Source organism: Myotis brandtii, unplaced genomic scaffold (assembly GCF_000412655.1).
Source record: "Myotis brandtii unplaced genomic scaffold, ASM41265v1 scaffold412, whole genome shotgun sequence".
NCBI lineage: Eukaryota > Metazoa > Chordata > Mammalia > Chiroptera > Vespertilionidae > Myotis > Myotis brandtii.
This window is the reverse complement of record NW_005365832.1, coordinates 850001-861473: the sequence shown is the minus strand read 5'-3', so window position 1 is coordinate 861473 and position 11473 is coordinate 850001. Positions and strand designations below refer to the sequence as shown.

Genomic DNA, 11473 nt, shown 5'->3' with positions numbered 1-11473 from the left:
GTGCATGGGGGGCCTCTTGCCATCCCTGCGGCCGAGGGTTCCCACTGCCCAGGCCCCGCACCCAGGCCCAGCGCTGTGGGCTCTGCCAGCGCCCTCGGCTGGGCCACCGCACACTCTCGGGGGACACACCCCCAGATGGACCCAGGAGCACCACCCACTGCGCCAACAGACACAGACACTTGGTCCTCCAGAGCAGAGGCTCTGCGGGCAGCCGCCGTGGGGTGAGACGGCAGCTTTGCCGACTGGTACCCCCGTCCCCCCCCCCACACACACACACAGACACACTCTACACCAGCCCCAGCGTCCTCAGAGCACAGCCTCCTCCCAGCTTTAGCACCACCCGCACCTTCAGGCTACAGCTCCGTCTGGATGGATCCCGTTGGCCTCCCTCGGAACCCAGTGCCCCCTGCGCCCTGTGGAAAGGCTCGCGTGGAATCAGGGGGATGTGTCAGGATGAGGCGGGGGGTAGACACTGCCACGTGCATTTCCTCACTTCACATACATGTGTGCCAGGCCCCGGGCTCACAATGACGAGGTCGGACGCCCTCCCTGCTCGTGCGGCGTCCCGCAGGGACCGTGTCCAAAGAGCCTGCCTTTCCTAATCGAGCAAAGTGCTGTAATGGGGCCTGGCAGGGGCGGTGACGAGAGTGCAGGGCAGAGCTGCGTGGAGGTGTCAGGAGTCTGTAACCGCCCACTAGACGGAAGGCTGGGAGGGAGCGAGCTCTAGGGCGGGAGAGAGGAGCTGGGGAGGCCTGTCGCTGGGGAGAATGGCGCACACGAGGTGGGAGAGGTGAGCACAGCCCCTCCTCACAGAGTCTACCACACAACCAATGCCATGAGGGCTGACGGTGTGTACCTACTACGTGCCTACTGTGTGCCAGCACTGCTCTCAGCAGTTCCCACTCACTAACTCAGGTCACTCCCACAGCAGCGCTATGAGCTAGGTCTGCTTGCTCCCCTCTTACAGATAAGGAAACTGAGGCACAGAGCTCTGCGTGTGCCCCTCACACAGCTAGACACGGGGGTCCCAGCGCGGAGTGGGTGCTCTTAGGCATTTGCCATCCGGTCAGGACTTTTATTCCAAGTCATCCATTGAACATGGAAAGAAGGAGTCTGGCCTGAGGTGCATTTCTGAAAGAACCTCTCTGGCTCCTCCTGCGAAGTGGGTCACAGAGGGGGTGGGCGGGAGTAGGCGAGAGAGCTGCTGCCGCTGCCGTGACAGCAGGGAGGGGCGGTGGGGTGAGGGCAGAGAAGGCTGGCACTCCTTCTGGAGACAGAGCTCCTGAAGGAAACACAGTCCCCGTGGGCTTGCCCGCCACCGCCCCTGCCCTGGGCCCACCGCCCTCAGGTTAAGGCCCACAGTGGCGCGTGCACCAAAAAGACGGTCGTGGAATGTTCCCATCCAGCCAGACGTGGCATCGACCTCTAGCTGAACTGAATGTGTCAGATCCTGTCCCGACACGTAACCTCTTCCCTGGGATCCTTTAAACATGTGCTTCTCCACCCAGGGCCCGGGGCCCCTGGGGGGTGTGGCCTGTGCCAGGGGGTACAGAGTTCACAGGTGCAGAGGGGGCCCCGTTTCCTTACAGCATATGGACATGCGGGAAAGGACGCCAGGTTTGCATCCACTTCCGACTGCGCCTGGAGCCCACCCTTCATCCATACAGTGTACTTTCCGTTGCTACGGGTGGCACTGGGCTTATAAAAGGTTTTGTGTGTTTTTTTGAGAAGAAGCGGCGGGTCAGGGCTTTGTGCCTTTTCATATCAGGCACACGGAGAAGATGGTAATACTGCCGGGCACACGGCCCAAGTGGAGACAGCCGCTCGGCAGCAGGCGGCGCCCCGTTCTCTCTCTCAAACTAAAAGAATGTACAAGTACGGGAACCCTGGTACCAAGAACAAGAAAACAGAAGCAGAGCCACAAAAACCTACGGTTCTCACGTCACAGAATCCCCAAGGAAGCAGATCGTAAATAACTACATTGTTATCAAAGTATATCATTATTTTTAAAATTCATGCCCCCGTTCCAACTAAAGGACTTAGGACACAGCCATTTTTATGGTGGTTAGTGATGCCCTGAACTTACAATCAGAAAGAGACTTAGCTTTAGCTCAGTGGATGGAGCATTGGCCTGAGAACTAAAGGGTCCCGGGTTCTATTCTGGTCAAGGGCACATGCCTGGGTTGTGGGCTCAATCTCCAGTAGGGGGTGTGCAGGAGGCAGCCGATCAATGATTCTCTCTCATCATTAATGTTTCTATCTTTCTTTCCTCCCTTCCTCTCTGAAATCAATAAAAATATATTTTAAAAAAGAAAGAGACTTGATTCTTCTGGTCACTTTGGTGTGACAAAGGTCAGGTACATTTAAAAGGAAATAGGGCATCTGCTGTCCTTAGAAAACCATTTCCAACGAGTTAAACTTTCCTGGACACCCCTCGGAACAGCATAAGTTCTTCATGGCAGGCTGTCTTAACTGTCAGCGATGTGCGAATGATGGCACCATGATTTCCTCTTATGGTGGAGAAGCCTGTTCATAAAAACTAAAACTACAAATTACACGGAAAGCATTCTTGCCTCGTTTGTATTTAAGTTTAGCAAAGCACTGAAAGCTTCGCAGGCCTTTGTTTCTTGGACAACTGTCAGCCAGGCCAACGTGGAGGTGACACTGCGCCACATGAAAACCACATTGTTCAACCCACATGTGACCGTGGGAAAACTGTCTCCGATTGCAAAATTGGAGACAAAAGAACATCCATAAAGTCAGTTTAGCTTTGGCCAGATGGTCATTGTCAGCCTTTCAAGAAAAGGTCTCCCTGGAAACTTCCTGCCCAGCAGGCGTCCTTTCGACAATGACTTCTGTTTAGGACCTTCCTGTCACCATTCATTTTTTTTTCAAGCATCACTGAAGTAAAGCATTGTTCCGTGTTTGCATTTTTTACGTCATCTTGCCTCACATTCGTGTTACTATCCCACCTGTACATGTCAAGGGTTAATAGTGCTGGTGTTGTTTCTCTCAAGAGTAGAACTAACATGCAGACAACCTACAGACCAGAAACCACGATTCGAGGTGCAGTTTCTTTCCGGGTGCTCCTCGGGCTTAGGAAATCGGCTGGCCTCTCCGTGTAGGAGGATATTACTCTATCTTGTTTTGGTTATCATCGTTTTCGTGTTCACAGTTTGATTTTAATGGGCTGACGCATAAAACTGTCTTGACCTTTGCAACAAAAATGTAACCTTCAGAGAGGAGGAGGGTGTTGCTGATGGAGCCACAACAAATGTTTACACAGGGACCTGCTTGCCTTTCTGCTTTCTCCGAGGGTTATTTAAGGACGGGGACGCTCTTAAGAAACACCTCGTATTTGCAACTCTTCTCAGCTGTATCCTCTTCCTCGCAGGGGACCACGTGCCTAAAGCGCTGGACGGGTTCTTCATCTACGAAGAGGAAGGCTCCGGGGTGCCAGGGTCCAGCCGAACAGGAAATGATGCCATTGTGGTGGAGCAATGGACTGTAATCGAGGTAAGCTGCCGTTGGCTGACAATTCGGCTTTACTTTCATATTTAGTTTTATATACTTTTTAAATATTTTATTGATTTTTTACAGAGAGGAAGGGAGAGGGATAGAGAGTTAGAAACACTGATGAGAAACATCGATCAGCTGCCTCCTGCACGCCCCACACTGGGGATCGAGCCCACAACCGGGGCATGTGCCCTGACTGGGAATCGAACCGTGACCTCCTGGTTCATAGGTCGACGCTCCACCACGGAGCCACACCGGCCGGGCTCGTTTTATATGATGTTAACGGCCTTCACCGCCTCGCACAGTGAGCCCCTCCCGCTGTCTGAGCAGCCTTCAGACGCAGGAACAAACCTCAAACCTCTCTCCGCTGGGGGAGCAGTGCCTGTGACGCCCAACTTGTGATAAGACAGCAAAACAATGACCTGTGCACGAATGGCAGCGAATTCCCCAAGACTGGCCCTCGAGCCCAAACAGAGTCCCCTGCCCCGAGGCTCTCTGTGCAGTGCCCGGCACCTGGGTGAACGTGAACAAATTCCGACGGTAGCGGGCCTTTGTCTCCGGCAACCAAGGGACCTGGTTTCTGACCTTGTGACCTCTCAAAGGCAAAGGCATCCGAAAGGTGTTCTCTCTCAGCAGCCGAACCTCCACGCGCTGCCTCCTAACCAGGAAGGCCTGGCTGCCGTGTGCCCTTGATTCACAGCCCGCCCACCTGAGGGGGACAGGCCGCCCGAGGGGGACAGGCCGAATTCAGGCACATCGTGTGGGCCTGCAGCCTTAGGCCCCTGGTCGGCAAACTGCGGCTCGAGAGCCACATGCGGCTCTTTGGCCCCTTGAGTGTGACTCTTCCTAAGCCTTAGGAGTACCCTAATTAAGTTAATAACAATGTACCTACCTATATAGTTTAAGTTTAAAAAATTTGGCTCTCAAAAGAAATTTCAATCGTTTTACTGTTGATACTTGGCTCTGTTGACTAATGAGTTTGCCGACCACTGCGCCTAGGCCCTCGCTGGCAGGCTCTTTTGTGGACGCGTTTGCCTCTCTGGCCTCACCAAGGGCGGAGACGTAGCCCATGTTGCCAGGAAGCCAGAAACCCAGTGAGAGGAGGGGACAGGACTGGGGGGAAGAGGTAAAGCGCCACGTAAAAATCCATTCCAGCTTTCAGCTCAAAATCAATCAAAACCCATGGCAAGCCCCTCTCACCTCTCATTCCCGGTCCACACTCTCCGCTCTGGTCCTCGGCCCGGGCCTCAGACTCGTGTTTCTGCACGTGAGGTCTGCAGACGACCAGGATCCAGCTCACCTGGGAGCTCATTTAAAACGCAGGTTCCCACTCCCCACCCCCATTAGTGTTGGAGGCCAGACCAGGCCCAGGGAATGGGACCCAGGAAAGCCAGATTCTAGGGAGCAGCCAGAGGCCTTGACGCCCCCCAACCCCCACGCCAGTGTCTCCACTGGGCCAGGGTTCGAGGCAGCAGGAAGCAGAGCATAAGGCCGGGAAGCCGGCACCAGCGAAAGTGAACTTGCTGGAGGGGGAACACCCATCAGAACGCCCGCGCCCTTGACCGAATCTCTGGGGGAGGGGGGGCCGTGGACCTGAGCTGTTGTTGTCACGCAGGGCTGTGAGATCAAGACGGACTACGCGCCCCTGCTGCACACGCTGGCGGAGTTTGGGTGGCTCCTGACAAGCGTGCTGCCGACACCTATCCTGAGACATGACAGGTAACGCCCCGTCTCCTCGCACACTCTTCTCATTCTAAATTAGAGCTCTGTGTCGGCTAACTCAGTTTAAGAAATCCCTGTGCAGTGCCTCCAGAAAGCATTCCCTGAACTTCTCGTCTCATTTCACGGGCCTTGGAGAGGAGCAGATCGAATCCCCTGGTGTCAGATGTGTACCAGCGGCTCTGCCTCCTCCCGAGGGCACACGGGTTCAGGCCGGCTCGCCAGGGCGGCCAGGGCAGGGACCGGAGCCTGCCTCCCAGCCCCGCACGGCCTTGGCACCCCTCAGAAGGCCGCACTCCCCTTTTCCTCCTCAGGGTGCTGGTTGGTTCTTCCCCTGAGTGAACACTGAGTCGACATAAATCTGCAGACGGAGAAGCACAGCCCACGCTGTAGGGCCCCTGGTCCTGCCCTTCTGCTCTGCCTTTGCAAAGCTGCCCTCACCCAGCACACAGCTGGGGCTAGGACTGCAGAACCCTGGAGGCCTGCATGGAGGAGGAGGCGTTTCTGCCTCCATTCATCCCTCAGTGCAATGGGTTAGTTTTCCCCTGGAGCATGGGCTTGTTAGCTGTTCGCACTGAAACAAGTGCCCCCGTTAGAATGTTAGAGCCAAAATGCCATCACTTCACTGATAGCAACTTGTCCTTTTCTCGTTTTACTAATTTTCCCTACTTCCTGGGAAGGAAAAAATGAATTGTACTCTTTTTTTTTTGAGAGCGCGAGAGAGAGACCTGTTAAGTCCTCTGTGTAACGTGCTTTCCTGTCCCTGGACTCGGAGACGTGCCCTCTGCCCTATTTGGCATCGAGAAAGTGACTGACGGCAGGGCTGTCCTGCTTGGCCAGTGGCTACCTGCAGGGGCCGCACTGCACCTGGGCCGGGCTGTCCTGAGCTGTAATCGGCTTGTGTGGCTGAGGGAGGCAACCCCCTCCCGCCTCCCCCAGCCTCCTGGTCTCTGGTGTTCCCAGCTTAGCAGCGCACCCGCGTCCCAGGTCCCCCACCCTTGAAAGGCATTTGACTGACGTGGCTTTATAACACAGCCAGCCCTTCCTCGGTGAGGAGAGGGATAGAGGCGGATTCAGAGTGAGCCAGCTCAAGCTTTGAGAGGGGGATTAGAAGCAATCAGAGCAATTCACCTGCTTGTCTTCTCAGAGATCCGTTGGTAACGTCTCAACTTGTGAGTGGCAGCTCCCCGGAGCATTATTTCCCATCTTTTCAAACGCTGTGACATGCCTGTCAGATCGCAGGACGGCAGTAATTCTCAGGATTCTGTCTTCAAGCCCAGCAACCTGAGTCACTGGGGAGTACGCCCAGTGGGCCGTCAGGAGCTGGTTACGCTTACATCCCACACATGACGAGACCCTGGGTGACTTACGCTAGTCAGAGAAGGGCCAGGGCCATAGGATGCACTTCTCTGTGGCAACTAGTGAACAAAGCAAACTGACAAAGTGGAGGCAGACTCGGGGGTACAGAGAGCACACTGCCAGCTGTCCGAGGGGAGGGGGCTGGGGGCTGCGTGAGAAGAGTGAAGGGATTAAGCAAAGAAAAGAAAAGGACTCGACACAGACAACAGTATGGGGAATGCCAGGGGGAAGGTTTGAGGGCAGGTAGAGAGGTTGTAAAGGGGGGATAATGGTGGTGTAAGGGGACTCGACTTAGGATGATGAACACACAATACAGTGCACATCTCATTAACCAATGTCACCCCAATAAGTTCAACAAGAAAATAAAAGCAAAGAATCGATCAGAAAAGATTTCTATATGAAGGAGCTTGTAGCTGGTGCAGCCCACATTCCATACATAACCAGAGGCTTGCATTCGGCTTGGGCCAGCTCAGGTTTGTGTATTGTGTAGTGTAATATAGTCCCTAGTCAAGGGCTATGGAGTACTTTCATCTATAAGTTCCATAGTCGTATTAAAAATAAGAGAGCGTAGAGGGGAGGGGGTTGCAGGGTGAAAAAGGTAAAGGGATTCAACAACAAAAAATACGGAGACAGATAACAGTATGGCGATAGAGGTGCATGGGGGTGGGCGAGGCGTAAGTAGTGAAAGGGGGGATTCATGGGAAGGAGGGAGGCTTGATTTTGGGTGCCGAGTGCTCGAGGCAGTGGGCAGATGATGTTTTATTGAACTGTACACTTGAATCTGTACGGTTTTGTTCACCAAAGTCACCCCAATCAATTCAATAAGAAAACAAAATTAGTTTATAAAAAATAAATAAGAGAGCGTACAGACTGTCACAGTTAGATGGAACCCTTGAGTAGTAATGAGGTTAAAAGGCAGAGTCACCCGTTGGCAGAGCCCCAGTCAGGAATCTGCTGTTGACCCGGATAGAAGGCAGCAGAAAAATGTATTTTAACAGCAGTCGCCCTTACGCAACAAGGTACACTAGAACCCCCAGGGCCAACTGTGCTTCCGTGTGCCAGGAACATTTTGCAATGTCATCTACTTTGTTCCTTTGTGTTTAGTAAGTTGCTGCAAGGTAGACAGTATAGGATGAAGGTAAAGGTTCGCTGGGATCTGATCACAAAGATTGTGGGTAAAACCTGCTTATCCTCTGCCTTTTGGTTCCTGTCCAATGTGCTATCCCGGTGCCTGTCACGTGCTGGTCTTCGCCGAGGTGCCCACACAGACAGCACGGACTGTTGGCCGTGTCATCTTTACAGAAAGAAAAATACTACGTGCAGTTCAACTCGGTCCAGGTGGACGATAGAGCCTGAAAGAGTTTAGTCTCTGAAACTAGAAGAATGGTCCAGGCTTTGAGCTTAACGAATCTCTTCTTTTTTGGTGCCTTGACTGGGGATCAAACCCACAACCTTGGCGTAAGGGGACGACTCTGTATCCAACTGATCCCTCGGGCCAAAGCTAAACAAATCTCATTGCAATTACAGCATCACCAGGAACGAGCTCTATGACACTCATTCTTTTTCTTTTTTAAATTATATATATATATTGATTTCAGAGAGGAAGGGAGAGGAAGAGAGATAAAAACCTTAATAATGAGGAAGAATCATTGATCGGCTGCCTTCTGCACGCCCCCTACTGGGGATTGAGCCCACAACCCGGGCATGTGCCCTTGACCAGAATCAAACCCGGGACCTTCAGTCCACAGGCTGGCGTTCTACCCACTGAGCCAAACCAGCTAGGGCAAGACCTAATTCTTTAGCAGAACCAAAGTCCCTACGAAGTTGAAACCCTGGGCAAGGATGATAACCCAGCTTGTCCGAAATCATAATATTTCAGCAGACGTCAGTAGCGTAGCTCACGCTATACGAAATCAGCACTGAGGCTTACAAGCCAGTAGAAGAAACAGCGGTAATTAACAACACTGAAGATGTACACTTACACGCAGGCTCACGCCCACAAAGACCACACCTGCCACCATCTTTCCTGGGAGCCCACCTGTCCGTGCAAACACCAGTGAAACGCCCTTCCTCAAAGATCGTTGTCTTATATACAATCGTTGTCTTAAACCATGTCAGCTTTTCCTTCTCTTCTATGACCTAAGCCAGTGGTTCTCAGCCTTCTGGCCCTTTAAATACAGTTCCTCATGCTGTGACCCAACCATAAAATTATTTTCGTTGCTACTTCATAACTGTAATGTTGCTACTGTTATGAATCGTAATGTAAATATCTGATATGCAGGATGGTCTTAGGCAACCCCCGTGGAAGGGTCGTTTGACCGCCAGAGGGGTCTCGAAATCTAAGCCCTACCTGAATGGTCTACTCATAAGGCGTTTTCTCCTCCTTTCTTTAATTACTCAAACATACCCCGTTATCAGATTGCACGAAGGCACTTTCTCAGTGGGTTTCCAGGTGAAGGTTGTTACTTCTTTATCCTCAGCAATTATCACACCACCAACGGTCAAAGCTGGTTACCATGGAAACCTCAGTGTGGTCATCTGATATCACTACATCGTTCCAAGATGATTGTTGTCCGCCCGGAGAACTTACCAGAATCCCTTCTTAATCGTTATCGCTATGCAATTATTATACAAATGGGCCCGATTCTCTTCTTTTCAAAAAAAAAAAAAACGAGGTGAAAATTGACAATCTCTTTAGGGCAAATCTGGTAGAGGATCAAATTAGCCGAATGAGGAGCTAATATTGCTGATCTTAACATAATCCCAGGAGTACAGTGGAAGTTGAGCCAGAGTTCCGTCTGTGTGGCTACCTCAAAACGATAGTCGCTCCCCTCTCCCCAAATACCAGTGGGGGAGGGGCAGGGTGGTGCCATTAAACAAGAATCCAAGGTGATTAGAATGCACTTTCATAAGCACTGAATTATAACCTTACAGTAAGGGAGAAAGAGAGCCCGGCCAGCGGGGCTCAGTGGTTGAGCGTCGACCTATGAACCAGGAGGTCACAGTCAGGGCACATGCCCAGGTTGTGGGCTCGGTCCCCAGTGTGGGGCGTGCAGGAGGCAGCAGAACAATGATTCTCTCTCATCGTTGACGTTTCTATCTCTATCTTCCTCTCTGAAATCAATAAAAAGAATTTTTTTCTTAAAAAGAAAGAATGTTAGAATCAAGTAATACTTCACTGAGAATATAAAATTCTGCTCCTTAAGGACAAGGGATAAACAACAAAAGAGAAAGTTGTCCTTTCACTGTGACGTCAGACCCCATTCCCCTATAAGAAAGGCTCATGGCCTCATGACCTCCAGCCAGAAGCAGCGAAGGCCCTGGCGTGTCTGAGACCCTCTCCTAACCCTGAGCACCAGCAGGAGCAGAGCTGCCGCCGTGTGCACGGGGAGGGGAGGCTGGAGTTCATGCTGCCCTCTCACCCACCCCTCCTCCCGCTCCGATTGAAGTTCTGTGCAGTGTTGTGTAATCAGCGTTACCTTGCAGTGAGCAGCATTCTGATAAGGCCGAGTTTTCTAAAATAGCCCCTTTGTCTACTCCATGTACTTGCAGTAATCACTCTTCCGCATCTGAACTTAAATTTGAACGTTGTCCCAGGGGGAAGGGCTGGGAGGAGCTGAACGGTGGTGGTGGCCTTTGTGGCTTTCCCACACACACACCGATACCCAAGAAACGGTAGGGTCACAGGGCACAGGACTTCATGACCACACACCCGCCAACTACAAAGGGGCAAGCTAAAATTTAACTTCATGCTTCTGCTTTTAACAAGTCAATTTTGATTTCATATCTCATTTCCAAGCGGCAATCATTAAACCACGGCAATTCACGAGTGTACACGGTGACGCAAAACTAATCAGAACTACGACCCGCCGCTCCCTCTGGTCTGATGGACGCTGAAGCCGTGCGGACAGCTTCCTGTGAGAGCGGTTTTCTGTCCCACGTGGCTGAGCAGCTGCCAACAAGCCACTTGTCAGAAACCAGCTCACTTACATTCAGCCTGATTCCCACTCTTGCATCTTATTGAAACAGCATAGCATGGCTTTTCGCTTCAACTCAAATGTTTACTGAGTGCCTGGTGTGCTCAGGCAGTATTTACCCGCTCTAGGGACAGACTCCGGCTCCCGGGGACTCATCTGCTTGGAGAGAAAACACAGTCACAAATAACTCATGAAGAACAGACAGACCATGGGTCCTGCAATGGGGCCCACACAACAGGGGAATGTGCCCCGAGGGTGAGAATCAGCTGTGTTGGGGCGAGAACACCTTAGACATTATAGTGGCTTGTGGTCCTTCAAACGGTCACAGTGCACAACAGATACGCAGCATATCTCAGGTGTTAACACCTAATGGGGCGGGGGGGGGAGACCTGAAAAGGCTCCCAGAGGAAGCAGAGCTGAGTGTAAGGCAGGGAACATGGTAAAGGACGTGGGTGAGGAGGGGAGCAGGTGTGTGAAGGCCGTGGTGTCTTATCATAAGAGAACAGCTTCCCAAGAAGGTTTAGAGCATGTTCCTGGCAGCGGGCGGGGCTGGCGGGCAGCGTGGCCTCCCTCTCGCGGCTGCGCTGGTCCCACAGTGGCCCCTGGACTCGGCAAGGAAGGCTCTGAGCCCGCAGCAGGCTCAGAGGCCAGAACATGGTGTCAGTTAGCGATGCCCCTAGGCACGCGGAGGTGGCAAGTGGAAGTATGAACACCACGGACACTTCCGCCCTCGGGCCACCTTAAGCAACACGCAGCCAGGAGAGTGCGGTCAGGGAGCAGTGAGTACAGCCCTGGCCGGGTCCTCCGTGGGCAGAGCATCGTCCCATACGCCAACGCCAAGGTTGTGGTTCTGATCCCCGTCAGGGCACATACAAGAGTAGACCCATGAATGCATAAATGAG

At 52.5% G+C, this 11473-nt stretch overlaps 1 protein-coding gene across 2 annotated transcripts in view; it reads left to right on the top strand.

Moving 5' to 3' along the window:
• RFTN2 (raftlin family member 2) overlaps positions 1-11473 on the top strand; it is a 40373-nt gene that overhangs the window by 21707 nt on the left and 7193 nt on the right. For both annotated transcript variants that reach the window (XM_014545570.1, XM_005873562.2), the window contains 2 exons: positions 3395-3516; positions 5132-5235. In XM_014545570.1, the coding sequence (XP_014401056.1) occupies positions 3395-3516; positions 5132-5235 (226 nt within the window). The remainder of the gene's footprint in view (positions 1-3394; positions 3517-5131; positions 5236-11473) is intronic.